The sequence below is a fragment of the Pteropus vampyrus genome, unplaced genomic scaffold (assembly GCF_000151845.1).
Source record: "Pteropus vampyrus isolate Shadow unplaced genomic scaffold, Pvam_2.0 Scaffold1, whole genome shotgun sequence".
Classification (NCBI taxonomy): domain Eukaryota; kingdom Metazoa; phylum Chordata; class Mammalia; order Chiroptera; family Pteropodidae; genus Pteropus; species Pteropus vampyrus.
In genome coordinates, this window is record NW_011888782.1 from 12,654,738 (window position 1) to 12,675,431 (window position 20,694).

Consider the following 20,694-nt stretch of genomic DNA (forward strand, 5'->3'; position numbering starts at 1 on the left):
GTTGTCCGGGAAAACAAAATTGAGAGTAACTGTCATGTTTGCCCATGTATAAATAGTACAGAGAACCCTTCATAGTGATTTTGGAAGATTTGGGAAGAAGAACTAATAGGTACGTAAAAAACTAGGAACACAAACAAAAAAGAAGATAATTACTAACTCCAAGAGAAACAAAAAGGTCACCGAGGAAGGAAAGAAAATCAATGTTGAACGATAATTACACAGTAGTAATAATGTAAACATTGAATATTGATTTAAGCCCAAGTTGTGCTATAATTGTATTGGCAGGATGGTAGATGGGGAAGAAAAGGGAATTAGAAAACTAAATCCTCACTGTCACAATGGAAAATAGAATATGAGAAGAAAAGCAAAAAAGAATTAAAAGTGGTCATTTCAGGGAAATGACTGGGAGTCGCAAATGGAGAAGTTTCTCTTTATAAGCTTTTTAGCACTATTTTATTTTGTAAACTACTTTGATGCATGGTACTGATTAAAGAAAATAAATATAAAAATTAATTAAAATAAGTTTAGAAAGGAAAGAAATCAGGCTACTACAATAATAGATTAACCTCAGTGTATTGCAATGTAACCAAAGAAAATGATCGTAGCTAATCTTAGTAAGAAAATGAAATGCAGGGTTAGCTATCACTCAGGAAATATGGCCTGAATAGCCATCTAAAAAAGATTAAACAGATTTTTTTTTCTTATATATACATGTACATACATATACATGTGTATGTATATGTATATATCATATACCACATATACCATACATATACATATGTGTGTACATGTATATATCATATACCACATCAAACATATCTGTTTAATAGTATTTGATAATATATGTACATGTGTGTGCATATATACGTACACACATATATATGTTCTATTTGCTATGAAGTTCAAATACATAATTTATAATAATCCTTATTATCTTATAAACTGAAATGCCTACATGTTTATAAATAGCAAAAATTCTTAATGAAATACAAATCTATTTTATACAAAGAAAAACAGTAAAAAGCTTAATGGTAAACTAATTTATAATTAATTTCAAAGGATTAAGCAAATGTGCGTCCGAGATGAAGATTCACAATTATTTGGTCACATTTTGTATTTCACAAAGCTCTAGCTTGAAATATTTCCAAGCAATTTTGCATCGAAGGTTATGCACAGAGCTTCTATTTTAGTTTGCTCTTATCTTTTTAAACTAATATAAGATACTCTACTTGCAAAAATCTGGACAGTAAATCTAGTCGCTTTTATTGAAGACATGCAGTTTTGGTAAGTGTACATCTGGAATTGCCTTCATGAGGAAGTAGGTTCTTCTAAATCTAAGCGAGTCAGCTTCGAACTGCTGTCATATAGCTCTTGCATCTGTAACATTTAGGGCAGCTGTCTCCAAAGCTGGGCGCCTAAGGCCACTACTGAGGGGCAGGGAAAAATATTAAAATCTTTACTTTGATTTTTTTATGGTACCCCTTTATATTTTACCTCTGTAAACTTCATGTACTACAGGATGATTATACAGTGATATATGTATAGAATTTATAAACAAGCATACATATAATGGCAGTGTACTGCCAAAAAAAATTTTTAATGATAGAATGTCATGATCAAAGGTATTTGGAGATCACTGGTTTAGACATGTCTCCCTGCTTACAGCTGGTGATCCACTAACAGTCCATGAGAGAAACAAGTGTTCATGAGTGAAGAAAGGTGGGAAAAAACTAATATATCTGCTAAGCTAAAAAGTTCATTTTAAGTTATGGTTGAGAATTAGCCAACTATGGGGAAAAAAATTAACATTCTCATTTATAAAATTTTGTCAAGCATGAGGCCTACCAGCTATAGGTGAAAATATTCTGATAAAAATTGATGTTGAAATATATGAATGGCTGGATTTTTCATAGCCTTTGATATGTAATTACATATTATACGTAGTACATATGTATGATATTACGTAAGTGTATTACATATACATGTTACAAATTTCTCTCATATGGTGCAGACTATGCTAAAATAGTGTAAAATAAAATAGTGTAAAATAGTGTAAAATACCCACAGGGTGGTCATAAAGCTTTTCTTTATGAAGTAGCTTTCTACAGAAAGACAATACCTAGAGACTAACCTAAGCATCCTAAGAGTAGTTTATTCCCTCATTTCTCTCATATGGGCAAAATACAACTAAATAGTAGCTACTAGTCTCATAGGAATGTTCGACTTAATTAAAATTTAATAGAATTTAAGTTTCACCTCCTTGGTCACACTAGTCACATTTCAAATGTCCGATAGTCACACGTGGCAAGTGGCTACCATATTGGATAGTGCAGATAGCGAACATTCCTTTCAGTGCAGTTAACTTCTGTGGGATAGCTCTGCTCTAGAATAATATTCAGAAATTTCTAAATTAAAAATTGTAAGATTTTTATACTTACTAACTGTTACTTTGTCCTTATCCCCCAACATAATGTTGTTTGGCGTCAGATCCCTATGGACGATCCTCTTCTCCTTGTGCAAGTACCGAAGAGCTAAGCACAGCTTGAAACAGCAAAGAAAAAACAAATGTTATTCCTCCCAATACACACATAACCACTGATGACTACTACATATGTTGCTAAGAAACCAGCTGGCATCTTTACTGTTCTATAGAAAAAATTAATGAAAATAGAAGTGTACCTGAATAAATACTTTCCATAGTCTTTCTTCAGTAAAATGATGTTGTTTTTCCTTCAACGAACTGAAATGCTCTCCAAGAGGGGCCCCTTCTATAAGCTCCATAACTATATACAACCTATCATCTAAAAAAAAAGAAAGAGGTAATAGAAATTTAAACTCAATAAAAATATTTTGAAAACACGAATTAGAATCCACACTTTGCATTTGTGACAGCATGAATGGATCTTGTTATTATCATGCTAAGCTAAGTAAGTCAGACAGAAAAAGTTGAGAACTATATGATTTCACTTATACGTGGGATATAAAACTGAAAGCAACAAATAAACAAGCAAACAAAAACTCACAGACACAAATAACAGTTCAGTGGTTACCAGAAGGAAAGGGAAGAAGGAGAGATAGATAAGGGTAAAGGGGGTCAAATATATGGTGACAGAAGGATATTTGACTTTGAGCAGTGAACACAATGTGATATAAATATGACGTGCTATCAAATTGTAGACTCGAAACCTATACAATTATATTAACCAATGTCATTCCGATAGATTTAATTTAAAAAAAAAAAATCCAAGCTTCCCAATGAATGTGTAGGACACAGCACTAACGAGTTAGACATGTATTAAGATATGGATCTATTCAGCCCTAGAAGAGGGAAATGGGGGAGTTGGGACAACTGCAGCCCCACAACCATCACTTGCGGCTACAAGCTACCTCCTACCATAAGTTTATATTGGCAAATATTATCATTTGCTATGTACACTGTAATGTGGAATGGCTGGGAGAAAAAGCTACTGATCCCAAGTCAGTGAAGATTCCCTGAAGAACATGTAATTCCATCTTTCCTCTCAATAGTCTAATATTTACCTTTGAAATTTTTACCCAAGTTGGACATCCAGAAAATTTTAAACTGCATTGTTTTGTAGTCTCAGAGATTTACCTTACAGAATTTTACAACGGAATCATGCCGTGGTCTTGCAATGAATGACACAGTTGAAAACAACACCCATGACAGAAATTTCTGTTATGTCAAGAGCAGAGAAAGCTGAGCTTCTCCGGGTTTTATCTTGTGGATGCTGGAACTCTCATAACCGACTATGTTTGGAGGCCAAGAAACAAAGCAGTAAATTCTACTTTCTCCTCCAAAACCAATATGAAATTATTAACAATGGTTTGTGATATGTATCTTTCGTGATGTTTTGGATGTATATGAAATATGTATGTATACAATATTAACAAAAATGAAATCATACTATACATGTTTTGCAACTATAGTTGTTTTTTTTTTTTTAACATCCTTATGTGTCAGTACACACAGATCCATACCATTCTTTCTATTGGTTACAAAGTATTCCACAATACAGTTGGATCAGAATTTATTTAATCATTTCCCTAAAGAAAGACATTTATATTGTTTCCAATTTTTTCATAATCCCAAGAAATATTTATTGTATGTTCTAACCTTACTTCTGGCTTTATTTTTAATTTTCTCACCTTTTATTTCCTTTTATCACAATTTTATAATCTATTTTATCATATTTTATGTATGTTTAAGTCACTTCCAATTCTTTTTGTTGTAAAAAAGTAACTTCGACTTGTAAAAAGTGGATTTTGTTGTTTTTATTTTTAACTAAGACCAGTTGTGTCACTTTAGTGCAAGTTCGAAGCCAATCTATATCTCTTTATGATAGAATAAGCACTAAATTACAGAAAATTATTCTAATATCAAGAACAAACAGCCAAGGGTTCAGGATTTACTGAAGAGTTTCAGCACTGAGTTGAAAGAGAGATGGGTAAAAATTGTAACATGTCAAAGTACACCACAGGTTTGCATAACAAGAGCACCTATAGAGAGGCAGTGAAGAAGCTTCAGTCTTTGCCTTGTACTGCTTAAATCTTCCCTTCAGATGGAGATTTATCTTGAAAGTTCATATGTGACATACATCATTACAATTTATCAATATTTATATCAGTCAAAGGTCCTATTTTGTTTTAAATAATTGACCGTTTTGGCTTTGTCTCAATGTTTTGATTCTGTATTCCACTATCCTTGCACAGTCTGTCTGCAGAAAGTCAGGGCTCTATCGCCACCTTGTGGTAATTACTTGAACTTTAAGTAAAAGAAATAAAGACCTAGCCCACTTCCAATTTATTTTGGAGATGAAAAAAGTCATCTAATTCAACAAAAACAACTTTTCATTTTTTCTTAAAGAAACCACTACCCTTTAGTTTTCTTCTCTCCTGATGCTACTGAGTTTTTTGTGTATTAAAATAGCTATAATAACTATTTTCGTTTGTCCATTCAGTGTCTCTCAATGGGAGTACAGGTATATATAACCAACTTTAGGTCATTGATTACTTCACTATTTCATTGATCAAAAAAGTGATGCACAAAATTGTTCACTCTCATTTAAACAACAAAAAGAGTGAAGAAAATAGTTGATTAAGCTTATTTTTTTAACATTCTAATATAAAAATATGTAACAAAGATACTTTTCATTAAGAAATATCATCAGAACTCTTACTTACTTTCCAGAAATGTTTTGTAATAGCGTACAACATTGGGATGATAAAGCTATAAGAAAATAAACAACAAACATTACACTATTTCAAAATACGAACTTGTTTTCATAGACAATTTAGTTGGACTTCATATTTTAAAACAACAGAGAAATTGTATTTATATTTATTTATATGACTAAGCAATTTAAGATATCATTTAATCGAGATTTTTTCATTATTTTTTATTTTCTGCTTATAAAACTAATCTGAAATTAGCAATTTCATAAATAGCCTTATCAAACAGAATTAAAAACTGATTTTGCTCTATCAACCTAATTTAACCAAAGTATAGAATTGTAGGTCTAGAAGGAAACTTAAGAATTCATTTAGCACCCTCTTCCCCGAAACCACACACCGATTGCAGAGAGAATTAAAAAATGAAGCAACTTATGTTGTATCATTGCTCTTCACCTCTCTTCACCATTTCAATATTTACCTACACTGTTTATGTCTATTTACACAATTTGTTTATGCTCTCCAAAATGATCAGTATGAAACTGAAATAACCTGAGTTATTAACCGTTTGAATTACAGTCATAGCTGACAAGAACTATCTCCTCGACCAAACATTACTTAGGCGTCTCTGAGCCCTCTTTTGATGAGGCCTCATCCTTGGCCTGCCTAGTTTTAGCAAGAAGCCCGATAAGCCAGTTTAGCCAGAATCTCCCCATTCTTGATATCCAATTAAGTTCCTCACTCCGCTCCATCTTTATTATTTAATCAAGTTTCTCTTCCCCTAACCTTGATACCTGACCAAGTTCCTCTTAGTAGTTTTCCAGCCACTGACCCCTCACCATGCCCTTTGGGTATAATTCCTCAGCTATCCCTATCTGTATTCAGAGTTAACTTCAATCTCTCTCCCCTCCTCCAATAGTTTGGCAGTGGTCTTGAATAAAGTCTTCCTTGTCATTTAAAAGTTTTCATCACGAGAGAAAAATATTGTAACTACGCATGGTGATGAATGTTATTGTGGTGATTATTTCAAAATATATACAAATATTGAATCATTATGTTGTATATCTGAAACTAATATGTTACATGTCAATTACATCTCAATTTTTAAAAAGTGCAGTAAAATATCTCTTTAACATAGTTTATCACCATAAGGAACATGGAAATTCTACTTTTTAAAAAAAAGCCATACTACAAAAAAAACAAAAAAAATCATAGAGGTGTATAAAATGAAAATTTAGAGATAAATAGATTTTTTTTTATATATCTCAGAATAGTGGCCATTATATACACAAATGGCTTGCATCTCTTTTCGGTCTTTCTTCTTGCCTTTTTGAAGGGGAGTCAGCTAGTTCTCCACCAAAAATCTGCTCTCTCCTCCCTTGCAACAGCACTGTAGCAGGATGTGGCTTCCCGGCCAGCGATCGTTTGTCAGCCTGTCTCATAGCCAGGTGTGGGCCTAGCGCTCAGTCTCCCCAGCGGGGCATGAGGGAACCATGTGCACGCCCGTGTCCGAGCCTTCCTCGTGAAGACTGGCACCCCCCTCGCACCTCTCCCCTTCCCGCCTTGGACATGAATGAGCCCAGGGCGGTTCCAACAACTCAGATGGAGATAACGCTCTAGCAGGTGGCAGAGCAATGAGAGAGAGAGAACCAGTATCCCTCACTGTCTGCACGGAGCAGAGAACACGGCCAGCCCGGCCTGCTCCCTTCGGGATGGTTACATGAAAGAGCAACAGCCCACTGTGCTGTGAGGCCTCTCCTTTAAGCCCCTGTATTTCAGAGCCTCTTTGTTACTGCCGCTCAGTTTTAATCTTAACAAACCTACCCTCTCATTCTAGCCCCATTTCTGTCGCTTCCATCTGCCAGTACCTCCTCCTCTTAGGCCTCATTGCCATTATCCTTTCTGTCGGTTCAATTCTCTGGTGAGAATGCAGTTGTACAATTTTGAATTATCGTGAATCAGATATGGCCCCACCCTGATACTTTCTTTCCTTAGGAAATGGGCTAAAACAAATAGTCTACTTCATCAACTAGCAAGTAGCCAGCAGATTTTAAAGAGTGTGGGACCAGAGAAGCAACCAGAACCATATTCCAGATCTAGCTCACAGGCCAGATTTCAGTTTGGGGCAGAAGCCATGTTCCAGCCTGTGTTATAAGGAAACAAAATCCTGCTGAAAGTCATCCTAAGCGTGAGCAAACACAAATTTTTAAAAATCTAACTTATTACTGTATAAAAATCAACTATAAAATAAGCTATTGATGATATTTATTGTAATTTAGAAATTGGACTAGAACTGTGGATTTTGACAAATAAAAATCATCATGTTCGTGGTGATCCTTATGTCCCAGCACAGCCGCTGTGCAAATTTAACTAGTGGAGGAGGAAGCTCAGTGAAATTGATAGTTCTTCACAGGAGTTATAAATGAACAGTGCTCATAATGAATGTGCAAATAAGGAAAGCTGAAAAAGAAACCAATGTGTTCTTGGATCGCGAAAAGAAATCCCATTTCTCTTCTGACATGTTTATTCTTTCTCTCCAAACAAACCTTCGTAATGATAGTTAATTAAGTTGTTGCATTATGTCAGAATGTTCTGCTTGTGCCAATAAATAATAACCCATCTGGAAAATCCACATTTTAGATTTAATAAGCCGTATTTGAAGAATGTTAACAGCTCGGATCCACTTGATAAAAGTCAAGGGACTCTTAGTCATAGTCCTATGCATGTAACTCAGTAACCAAATATCCTGCAATAACGGGAAGAGAATGAATGCGCTTACGACAGAAAGAGAAGGGTCCCTCATACGGGATGCACGCTGGGCTGTGAACTCTGCTGTCCTGCACCCCTGCCCTGACAAAAACTCCAGAAAGTGTTCCTCTGGTCCAACATCAAGCCTTAGGGGAAAAGCTGGCTAAATTACCACCGCCTCAATGTCACTTATTTTAAACAGAACCAGTTCTTAAACAGCACAAACAAGAATGGCACAAGAATTCTACTTTCTTTTGATGACATTTATTTTCATAAACAAAAAAAACATGTACCTGCTCTTTAATTATGGTTAATTCAGACACAATGTTCTTCACACTGCTGTCTCGATCTTTTTTATCCTTTCCAAATGCTGGGTTATGTAAATTGACCTCTTTCATTGCTAAAAGATTTTGACCACTACGCTTTCTAACCTAATAAGGAAGACAAAAAAAAAAAAAAAAAGAAAAGAAAAAGAATAAGAAAAAGAAAAAAGGAGGTGGGGTAGAAAGAGGAAGAGAGATAGATTAATAAGGTCAAATGATTAAACTGTCTTTTAAATAAGTCACAAAACTTTTAAAATTCTATCTGTATTTACACTCAGCTCAGCTCAAAAAATTGGTATTTCCTGGGTCAATCTGCAACATTCAACAGGATTTTACTGGGTAAATACAGAAACAGTGGTATGATCTAGAGAAGGTGACATGCATTGGGACAAGACATTTTGACTTTCTTTGATGAGGGATTAATAATGGCTTTGGTCTTCAAAGATTAGTGACCAATTTCTAGAGCTGAAAGCTAAAACAAGACAACATAGGTACAACTACCTGATGGACAAAAACAGTCATTCAAATTTTTATATCTATTATTTACTACTTTTCAGTAAGAGAACTTCAACTCGACTGTGAGTGAGTGTGCAGGAGGGACATCCAGTTTGTTCAGGGATATCGGAAATGTTCCCCAAGGGCAAAGTCACCTTGTAAACACAGCCAAAAGCTCCACTTCCAAGATGATCCAAAATCGCATAGTTGCCTATATATTTCGAAGGAGCTTTATTCTGATTAATGCTTTCAATATTTTCAGCAATCTGCTTCAGCTCATCCTCCTAACCAAAAAAATAAAGAGGAAATGGGTTGCTATGATAAACTCCACACTGGCCACACAGCAGCCTGCCGAAATATTTAAAACTCAGGACTTACCACTAATAAATTCAATCTTGAGACCAATTCTTCATAAGCACTGATATCACGAACGTAATGTCCTATATCAATGAAGATCTCAAACAGGTCGGTGGGGAAAAGTCTACAGGGAAAAATACACATGTATACTTCATTCGAGACCTTCCTTTTCGGATCTAGCTCATTCACAGGTTAATTACATTAAATAAACAACTTCCTTAGGCTATCAACAAGGCGGCAAGAAATGAGACCAGCTTCTGTCACAAAAGTGAACTATACCTACAGTTTGTAGCAGTAAGGAAAAACAAACAGAAAGTGATAGAGAGCCGCTGACAGTTCACAGCACTGTACTGTACCCTCAAACATTTGTAAAGAAGGTGGATGTCATGTTGTGTGTTTTCTATCACAATAAAAAATACACAAATATGGTGCAGATCACACAAAGACCTTATTTATAAAACATTTGGGGATATAGGTACTAAACACATTAGGAAGGAATGTTTACTGGGTGCTTCTCAAGTACTGGGCACTTTCATAAATGCTATTTGATAGTAACTCTAGGAGGTAAATATTAGCCTAAGAGTTTTATAAAAACACAGGTAAATAGGGAAAAAAATGGAGAGATCTGTGCATTATTTCCAAACTACTGGCTTCAGGGCTTATTAAAATCTTTAAGTCCTCTCTCGTGCAATGGATAGATAGCGCATTGGATTTCTAAAATCTTTAAGTCCACTAAAATGGATGATTCGGGGCCTTGAAATGAAAGGTGTTCATGAGTAACTAATTTTACTTTCTTTGCTTCCTCTAAACTCAAGCATCATGTAGAATTAAAGTAACAATATAAAATGTCCCATGCTTCTGAACAGAAGATATTACATTAACTAAAGGCTATATTTCTATATTTCTATATTTCTATTCTGCCTCATCAGTAAAATTCTGCTAAGATTTTGGTTAACCTGTTCAACTAAATAGCATGCAGTCCACCCATTTAGATAACTAGTGTCTGCTTCCCAAGGCAGTGATTTTTCTGTCACAGCCAACCAGCACTACCTCCTAACTCAAGAGCATCCAGCCTCCTCTATTTCAAATGAGCTCCTAACCTATGGAAGATAGGCAGACAAATATGTTTTTTTTTTTTTTTCCTATTGATTAAGAGGAAATGACTAGATCAATTCTGGAATTTCTAAATGGGCAAAGACAAGCACAGATTTTGATGGCATCCATTTAATATGTTAATGTCTAACAACAAAAAAAGAAAAAACTAAAATCATAACAGTCACATGCAATTAAGAAGAGTTATATTGATATAATGATTCATGGTCTTTCATCATTGTGTTAATTTTCAGTGTTAAGATATCACTATGGTAGCTCAGTTTTATCTGTGGGTTCTAAGGAATCTGAAGATACATGTTTTCCACCCTGATTCACTCTTCTCTTACTGCATCTAAATCGGGTATGTGAAAATAGTTCAATCTAGAGATTGCTGGTCACTTAAATTTCTCTAAGCTCATACCTTTTAAAGAGTGGCCTGTTTCTTTCCATACTGAAGAGAAATCTCAAGGCTCTGAAGGCATAACACTGGAAAACAGAAGGACACATGATTCTCAAATAGGAGTTCAATAAATTAAAACGTTTTCAGGATAGAGTTATCATGAAATAAATATTAAAGTGGCTTTATCGGGAGTGTGACTGGTCTATATGGGAGCCAAAGCTTGCCACTGAAAACAAAAACCATGAACACCTGGGGGAGTTCTTGAATTTAAAAAGCTTTTATGTTGTGGAAATGATAGAGATCTGGGCCTTGTTTCACTCAGTGCTCGTCAGTAATTCCTTTCTAGAAAGTTCCATATGAGTGCAGAGACAAGAAATAAAATTCCTACGCAGAGAAAACCAAATGTACAAAGATTTCCAGGAGCTCAAGGTTTATTTTGTTTCTAGCCTGCTATGTATACCTCAATATTTATATGGTTTCTGTGAGAAAATAAACACTAGAAATGATGACATATAAAAATAGCCACAGGCACACTGGACTCAAACTTGACAAATTGGTCTCTTGAGTAAAGAGGTTTAAGCATTCCCCAAATAGAACAATCTACAGTAACTCCTGTGAACACTCAGAAAGAGGCCTGTGAGACTTTAAGGAAGAAAAATAAACATCTGACATTTTGCAGTGCCGAGAAAAAAAAAGAGAGAGAGCGTGAGCCCCCAGCCTGCAGATGAGCTGCCTAACAGGCCGCCACTGGGGTGATCGGGGTCTGCTGAATTCAAATCTGGATAAAATTAGTGATGTGAATATGGAAGAAGGTTCACAGACAGAACTGCCCAGAGAAGCCAGGCAGATAACACAATGACACGAAGGAGCCTGGTAAGAGAGACGTGGCGACTGGAGCGGGTGGAGAATGTGCATGTTCCTCGAAAGCCATTTCAACGGGAATTTTTTAAAACCCTCTGCTGCTCAGCAAAATGCATCTGCGGGATGGCTTTGACTTTCCCTGTGTTCCGACACAGTGTCCTACATCTGTGGGGCACTGAAGAAATTAAGTCCCACTCCTGTATGCTTTCATCTGTAGCTCTCCAAAAACCTGTGGCTGCCAGCCCGCAGATACCACCAAAAATTCTCTGCTAGGTTTGACCGTCATTCTGGGCGATAGCTCTTAAATCAGACTGGAGGCAAAGGTTGTTTTGTACTTCCTTCTCTGACTGACTTGAAGAAAAGATGAGCTGCAGCTACAGCAAAGGCTTACTTCAAATCTGACTTCATCATTCCAGTGTCTTCGGGATACTGGCCCTTGACGGCCACTCCCCAAAAAAGCACAGAGGACTCCCCGTAATGTCTCCCTTTCTTACCTATAAGGCCTCATCTCCTGGGGCACCCGCACACCCAACTGTAATCCTAGCCCCACTGAGCAACTGAAGCATGCTGTAAGCTGTCAGGCTCCCATACTTTGCACATGTTGTTCCCTCTGTGTGTCATGCCCTTCCCCCCCATACCACTGTGCCCTACTCATGTCCCTTTATCCATTTGGAAAATCCCTTCTCATCCATCGAGAGCCATTTTATAGGCTTTCCTTCGTAAAGGTAAAATGTGAGTGACTGTGGTTCATGCTTAAAGATGGCATATAATTTTCCTGTCATTGTCTTCTGATACACGAGCAATACGTGTTTTGTTCTGTTTTGTTTTTAAATAAGACTTATTGATCAGCAAGGAAATAGCTAAATAAAATTGCCTAATTCGCTCTGGTAGAGAAATCACTGTTAAGCCTCTTTCACTGTTCTAACAGCATTTGCTTCCATGCCAGTTTTCCCTCCTGGTCAGTACAAGCACCAGCACTAACTTAAAAATTCTAAAAATCATAGCTTATATTATTACCAAAGTTCCCCCAGATTTCAGTAACTCGATATTGAAGAACAATGGACATGTTTATTACCTGTAATAGATTAGTCCTTGCTGCATTCTTTTGTTTGGTTGGTAAAATTAATTTTGCTATTGTATATACACCATTTTCCTGGAGGAATAAAGGAGCCATGTTATCAGTGACCAGTGGCAATGTCATAGAACTCCACAGGCATAAAGAAGCAACTAAACAATCTCAAAAATTAATATTAAGAAGAAATATTAGTATAATCTTGGAACTTTAAGTAATTATGGCAGAACAATACTAAAAATGTCAATGTAACACTTTTACAAACCAAAGACCATAACCACAATCTTAAAATTCCAACTGTCTCTAAAGATTATAAATAATACAGTAATATCAATTTAAAGTGACTTAAATACTTTATAAATAATATCAATTTAAAGTGACTTAAATACTTTAAAAAACAGAGTAGGGGACAAAAAGGCATCTGGATATCTTTATAATCTTTATACATTGCATTTTAAATATTTATGAAATATAATTTCTCCCTTTATAGTTTTGTTAAATTCATTGCAATTATTGTAGAAAATAGAAAAATAAAAGAAACAAGAATAATAGATTAAAATAGAAAATGAATGTTATCCGTGAAAACACAGGGAATGTCTTCCTAGACTAAGACTAATACAAATATACACATGAAGGAATGAACAAAACTACTAACTCATTGCTACTTTTCTGTTACCCATTAAATGCGTAATCCACTGAACTCTACGTGGACATGCCTAACTGCATTTAGTCTTTATAGCTATTTGTGAATTAGTCTATATAATTTCCCTGTTTTATACGTGATAAAACCAAAACTTAGAGAGGGTAAGTCACGTTTCCAGGGGCCAAACCAGCAAGTCATGATAACAGGAATTGTTTTAGCAGCATTTATTTCCATGCCAGCCTCCCTCACCACGTATTTTTCCCTCACGGTCAGTACAGGCACCGGTGCTAACCCGGAAATTCTAAAAATCATAGATTATGTTATTAAAGCTTCCCCAGCTTTTAGTGATTTGCTGAGCTTCCCCAAGGGGCTCTAATTGCTGATAACCTGATCTCTTACTAACCTTTATGAACTTCTGTCATTTTGAAGTTGAATGGATATATTGTATTGACCAAAAAAAAAAAAAAAAAAGTTTTCTCTGTAAAATTCAATAAGCATGAAGTAACTTTTATAATAGAAACCCATACATGGGTGGTATACATATGTGTGTATTTAGATATATATTGGATGCATATACTTGAATTTGAGAGTACACACTTGATATACTTTTTAAGTGACTGCTACCCTTAACTCATGGTATCCCATATGCCCAGAATTAAAGAAGTTCAGAATAGCTTTGGAGAAAAAAAAAAAAAAAAAAAAATGAAAAGGACTTCATATGATATAGGGAAGAAACACCACCAATTAACCACATGGCAGTTCTTTTCGAGGTAGGTAAGTTAAAGAAGGACAAGAATGTAAAATAGAATTCTGTAAGTTAAATAAGACATATTAAAATATATTAAAACCACGTGACGCTGTACAGCGTTGGGCCAGAAGTGGGGTCAGTCAATCACAGCCTGGGTACAGAGCCCCTGCCCTGGGGAGCGGCACACTCACCTGAACCACCTGGTGGGCGTTGGTGTCATTGAGCACCAGTTCCGTGAGGGCGGCACAGCAGGCTGGAACGAAAACCACCAAACGGTCATGCCCGGCGTCACCGTGACGGTGCTACTGACATAGAGTTACATCGATACACCAACTCCACAGGGAATTCTGTCAGCAGAGTCACTCCTAAAAAAACACTGATTTTCCTTTTGGCACAGCTCTGGGAGAAGGGAGCTTGACTTCTAATGGCTTCTGACTCTCCTCCTCGTGTGATGTGTGTGCATGCACACCCATCCCACAGCAGCTTTTTATTGAGCGCTTGCTGTGTACCAGGAGGCAGGGACTGCATCTGTCTGATTCACTGTAACCACCAGCGCTCGACCACTTAGCAGGTGCTCTATAAACACATCTATAAACAATGGTTGGCTAACCGAGAGCAGACTCTAAAAATAGTATCCAAATTAACCTTTATAATCAGAGTATACACTATGATTACCAGTTTACCAATGAGAAAACTGAGGTTTGGAAAAGTTATCAGACTAGGCCAACAGAACTAATAATAAGAAGGGGCCAGAAGTCCGACCCTAGTCTGCCAGGTGTTAAATCCTGTCACCCGTCCTGTCGTAAAAAACAGCCACTGTGTCAGCTTCTGGTGGAATTCTGTACTGAGCTGCTTCTGGTCCAATAGGAGTTATACTGGATTTTGTAGCACAGAGCTCCTATAAAGGATAATGGCATTTTATCAGGCCCTTGCCAATGGCCATATGCTGTGCTATGGCCTTTACACATATCCTTGTATAATTCTCATAATGACCCTCTAATGCTGACATCAGGACTACCATCACCATTCCACACGAACAAAGCCGAGGCTTGGAAAGGTTAAGGAACTCATAAGATGACGTGACCAACAAAGTGGGTGCAGCCAAAACTCAGATCCTGCTCCCGACACCTCATGTTTTTAATCTTTTTAAAAATTTTTCATTGAGGTATAAAATAAGCTGTGTAGACATATCTCAAGCATACAGCTTAGTGAGATATTACATAACTATAACCCTGTAACCACTGCCACTGTGATGAACATATATCTCCAGTCCCCAAAGGCCTGTTGAGGCCCTCCCAGGTAGGAGTGTACCGTCCCTCAGTGGGTTACTGCCCTTCTGACCTCTACCACCACCAATCTCATTCACTCTTTGTGAGAGGCCCAGAATACTAGGAACTCTGATTTCAGCTGGATTATACTTCCTGTAAGTCTTCAAACAGGAAGTTCCCAGTAAGAGCCTTTATGTTGAAATAGAGGCCTTTTAGAACAAGTGGAAATGACAATTCAAGCAGGGGATCCTATTTCCCTGACCTCAAGCCTGTGAACAAACACCTTCTCCACTCTCTAGGAGCAAACATTGCGGAACAAAGCAAGTCTGCCCTTCTCCTTACCTCCTTCTTTTCAACCCCTGCCACATCTGTTCTTCCCCTCTTAGGGCCTGCCTGCCCTCCTGCTGGCCCACCCAGTGCCTCTCTGCTCCCTTCCTGCGGACCACTGCTGGGCGCCCAGCTTGGTCAGCAGCGCTGTAGCCCCACTTGCACCAAAGGGCACAGGCTACAGAACTGTTCAAGGTTACGCCAAACTGCCAACAAATGTATGCGTGCATCCCTACTCCTGCTTTTGCATGGGAATCCCACACAGGGCAGCATCTCTGTCTTCTCTTTAGGAGCTCACGAGGTGGGAGGAAGGCACTTGCTTGCTCCCTGTGGAATGGGGACGTGCACTACAGAGTCTCCCTTAAGGAGGGTGCCCTGAGACCTAGAAAATAATAGGAACCATGATTCTGAGCACAGACGAAGCTGCATTCTCTAATCAGCTTTATTAGTAACAAAGCTAACATTCTGATCACTTTTATGTCTGACTTCTATCGGTGACTTACTTCTTCATGCGTTCGGAACACGGAAGGGAGAAAAGAGTCTGTGGTACCGCTAACCTGCAAGTCCAGCACTAGCGCCAGCGATTCTGGGGCATCCACAGGAATCTAACTTCATATTTTTTAAACTTATAAATCATGCCTAATTAATGCGATCATACTAATTGTATAACAGAATAAGAAGACAATATAAGATTAAAGAATATCAAATAATAAAACTTAATAATATGATATAAATACCTGCTTGAAGAGAGAAAGTATTTTCCTGTATCTCCCGAGGGCTTAAATCTTCCGACAGATGAAGCTGCTGGATTCGGCCTGCTGCATTTGCGCTAGACAAGCTTCCGATGGAAGAACGATCTGAAACAAAATTTCTGTCTCTGAAAAAGAAAAGTTAATGCACAAATTGATTTATCAATTTTCCTAATCAGTACTTTCTGAGTCTTCTTTTTAAGAAATCTTTACCTTCCCCAGGTCATAAAGTTTTCTGCTGTGTCTCTATTGTTTGACCTTCCAATCCACCTAAAGTTGATGTTAGTATATGGTGTGAGGTAAGAGTCCCTTCCTTCTTTTCTTTCTTCCTTCCTTCCTTCTTCTTTCCTTCCCTCCCTCTCTCTCTTTCTTTTTTCTATACATGGTTACTGAACTGACTCGGCACCATTTATTGACAGGACCACCCCCTCCCCACTGCTCCACGGCCACCTTTGCTTTCGAACACCATTCTGCCGCAGTCGATGCTCCTGAATACGTCTCAGTCTTCACCATTTTGTTTTCTTTTTCCATGAAATTCCAATCTTCCTTTATTTTAGGAAAGTTCTCTTCTATTATATCTTTGAATATTTTTTTAATTCATTTTGCTTCTAACTCAGGGATATCAATTATCCACACGTTGAAAACCCATCTTCTGCTGGCCATACCTTTCACTTCCTAATTGCTCTCATTCCTTTGTCTTTCTCCCTACGTGACGTGTAATTTTGTTCAAGGGTGCCCGTCCTTTTCCTAATTCCAGTTTCTAGTGAATGTATTAGTTCCGTGTATGTCACTCAGTCCTCGTCTTCTTCCTCAGCTCTGCAATCTCTCTCCTCTCTGCTTTATCGTCCTCTCGTCACGTCTTTAACCTCGTTTTATAAATTTCATGTTCTGTTTAACATTTGACAAAAATAAAACATTTCTTTCTCCATTTACTTAATGCAACATCTTCCACCGCAGATCCTTCACGTCTTTTACCTGCTTAGTTCCATTTTGTTTCACTCAGTTCCCGTATCTTTTTCATTTATTCATTTTCTATGGCAGCAGCTCTATGTGGATTTCTATGTTCCTACATATAACACAGATAGAATTTCCTTGGCTTCCCTACCACGTCATCTGGGCCCACTAGTGTCCTCCCTTCACTGAGCACAGGGACAGGAATGGAGCTGGGCCTATGAGTAGTCATAATCAGGGATCTTGTCTGTTAATATAATTATGCCAAAACTCGAATTTTAGAGATCACGCCACATTATCAAGAGTATATAGCCTTTCAGGAACCGCCTTCGACTTTGGGATCGCAGGTGGATGGGCATGAACAGGTTTCCTGGAACTGCCCTGACAACAATGCCTGTTCATACTCAGGCCAGCAGACGACCTGGCAACCTCCACCTTTGGAACCTGCTCCAGGCAGCTCGGGGGAAGGAGCAAGCTCTGGAAGGATAGTGTTCACCAGCTGGGGTAATAAATTCTCCCACAGCGTGAAGATATATTTAACAATGAATAAGTGCTGACATCTATCATCTTCCTAGGAAAGAGTTTTCTAACATTCCACCGTAAAAACGTACTGGCAAAATGACTCTTCAGATGTGAAAGAACTCTATTCTATCAAGGATAGTTACAGCTTGAGAAAAAGAGGAAAAATGGTGTCTCATACTTAACTCAATTATATGTGGTTAAAAAAAAGTAGATTTTTCCTTGAAATACTGGTTAACTATTATAGAATTTAATTTTATCATCAAGAAAATAACTGCTTTCTAAGAGGGCAACCCTGTTGTAATGGGCATATTGACAAATAATAATAACCACCATCACTATCAGCATCACCATCATCATCCTACAAACTCGAGCAAACACAAACTTTTGTCAAATGTAATTATTTTGACCAAGGGGCTAGCTTATTATTATGCCATAGCATTAATGAAAGATTTATAATTTAAAGTATTTGAGATTTTTATGTGATATTCATAAAAGCAAGTAGTCAACAGTCTATAATTTTTTCCTTTGTTTTGGTAATAACAGCAATCACTAACAAAGCTATGGTTCATATCTCCACAGTCTGCTCTTATGCTTTGGAATATTCCCTCAGAGAAAATGAAGTTAATAACACATAGTTCCACAATATTTTTAGAAACATAACAAGCACAGGGTCTGCATAATATTGATTTGATAACCTCTAGTCATATTAAAATTGATATGTCACTCTGCTTTTATTAGCATGAGCTTTAGTTATGTACCGTAGATCATAAATATGAGCCCTCTGAAGCAGATATGTTCCTTTCCAACTTTGATTAAATACCTACAGGGCTCAATTATACTTTATAATAGGTAATAGAACCTTCCCCTTGATGGTACCAAAATACGCTATTATTCAATACTTCAATATATCTACTATATTGTATATATTGTATATAGTAGATATATATATCTACTATACACAGAAGACACACAGGGCCCCAGCAGCAGCAGATCACCATCTTATCACTGTAATTTTAATGCATTCTGTTATATAGCCAGAAGTTAAAACTCCACAGCATACCTCATTCTTATAAAAGTTATAAATTTCTTTCAATAAAAAAATATATATACATGTGTGTGTATATATATATCTATATATTATATCTACTATGTACAACATATACAATATATACAATATAGTGGTTATCACAACATCAAGAAAATTTCAATTTAAAAAGTATTTTAGCAAACCATTCCTTCCCCATATTCCTGGCTTTGAATGTCATTGCAATGTTATTTTTAAAAGAGAGATAAATAAGGTGTTAATCCACCTTAGAGCACTGCGATGAAAATTAGAGAGAAAAGAGCAACTGGACCAGGGTCAGTAACATGGCCATCATTTGATTAATGATATTTTCTCCAATTTTAACTAAGAATTTTATATCTATTCCTTTAACGTAGGCTTTGATTTCTCTTTACAGATGAATGACATATACGCACACGAAGACATTTTAGTAAAACAGTAATTTATTGTACTTGTTGGAATTATAATATGCATATAGTGATTCAAGAAAAAGGTGATAAGACAAATGTTTTCTTTGGGTTATTGGTTTTCCATTCAACCTACATTTGCAGACTGATGGCCTCCTACATTCCTGGCACTGTACTGGAGACTAGTGATACAAAGATAAAACATGTCAGGACTCCCAAGGAGCTTGAAAGATGAACACCCCTGACATCAATTTAGAGCATGTTTGTGACAAGTAAAAATGATTCTACAAAACATGAATGTCCAAAGACCAGGAGAGAGCAAGCTGAGCATGTACCCAATCTGCTATCTTATGGCAGAGTCCCCAGCCTTCACTGACTAGGACAAAGTGGGCCAAAGTCCTCCCTGACTCACCCTCGTAAAATATGAAGAAGCTGCTTGATGCCTCCCCAGATGCGAATTTCCACACTGGTCTCGGGGTCCTCACAAACCTGCACCAGGATCCAGACGACGCTCCAGAGCAGCTTCAGGTGATCAGAGTGGAGCAGACTGAGGAGGACGGGGACCCCCTCATAGAGCTTCACCTGCTCTTTCACTTGGGGTTCGGCACAAAGTAGGCGCAGCAACTCCGCAGTTAGTCTGCACAGGGAGAGCGACGATGAGAATCGCAGCACAGTGATTAACTTTAATTTAGACTAGCGCTGTCATCACTGCCTGGATCTAACATTTTCTAAATCACAGGTCAACATACATTTTCTGTAAAGGGCTGGACTACAGCCATACATTTTTGGCTTTGCTGGTCAAACAGGCTCTGTCATAACTACCCAAATGTGACAATGTGTGCAAAAGCAGCCAAAGACGACACATAAAAACAGATGGGCATGGCTATGTCTCAATAAATCTTTATTTACAAAAACAGGCAGGGAGCCAAATTTAGTCTGCAGGTCACAATTTGCTGACTGCCATTCTAAGTCATAATCTCATTGTATCCCCATTGGTATGGCTAAAAACTTACTAACCGGCAAATAGGTGTCAGGTGCATATAATGAGACCTGCATTGTGCTCAAGACAAAAGAAAGAGAAAACCCTTGTCCTGGTCTATAGAAAGTTACTCTGTGGTTGCCAAAACAAGACAATACAAAATGGCAAAAACACTACAATGCAGGGGAATTAAATGAAAATTGTTCAGTGAATATCTAGAGCAATGTAAATATAACAATAGCATAAGACAGGAGGTTTAGCTGAGCTCTGAAACATGATGATGATGAACCATCCTAAACACTCTCCCTGGATAGCATCATCTATTCCCATGGCCTCAAACACTCCCTCTGCTACATAGCTGTTCCATGGGAACTCATCCCACTGTGTCTAAACTCAAAGCCAAAATCTTCCCCTAAATCGGCTCTTCCTCTCACCACCCTGATCTTGACTCATGACGCCTCAGTCTTTTCAATTTTCCAGCCAGAAAATTGGAAATCAT

General features: G+C 37.3%; 1 protein-coding gene across 1 annotated transcript in view; it reads right to left on the reverse strand.

The window, feature by feature from the left end:
- The window catches only part of NEK10 (NIMA related kinase 10), a 191,568-nt gene that overhangs the window by 121,924 nt on the left and 48,950 nt on the right, over positions 1 to 20,694 (reverse strand). Inside the window, exons 12-22 of the mRNA XM_023528263.1 lie at positions 19,629 to 19,853; positions 16,262 to 16,401; positions 14,121 to 14,182; positions 12,542 to 12,619; positions 10,627 to 10,691; positions 9,135 to 9,237; positions 8,912 to 9,040; positions 8,232 to 8,369; positions 5,203 to 5,248; positions 2,680 to 2,801; positions 2,439 to 2,541 (exon numbers count right to left, since the gene is read on the reverse strand). Coding sequence (XP_023384031.1) covers positions 2,439 to 2,541; positions 2,680 to 2,801; positions 5,203 to 5,248; positions 8,232 to 8,369; positions 8,912 to 9,040; positions 9,135 to 9,237; positions 10,627 to 10,691; positions 12,542 to 12,619; positions 14,121 to 14,182; positions 16,262 to 16,401; positions 19,629 to 19,853 — 1,211 coding nt within the window. The remainder of the gene's footprint in view (positions 1 to 2,438; positions 2,542 to 2,679; positions 2,802 to 5,202; positions 5,249 to 8,231; positions 8,370 to 8,911; positions 9,041 to 9,134; positions 9,238 to 10,626; positions 10,692 to 12,541; positions 12,620 to 14,120; positions 14,183 to 16,261; positions 16,402 to 19,628; positions 19,854 to 20,694) is intronic.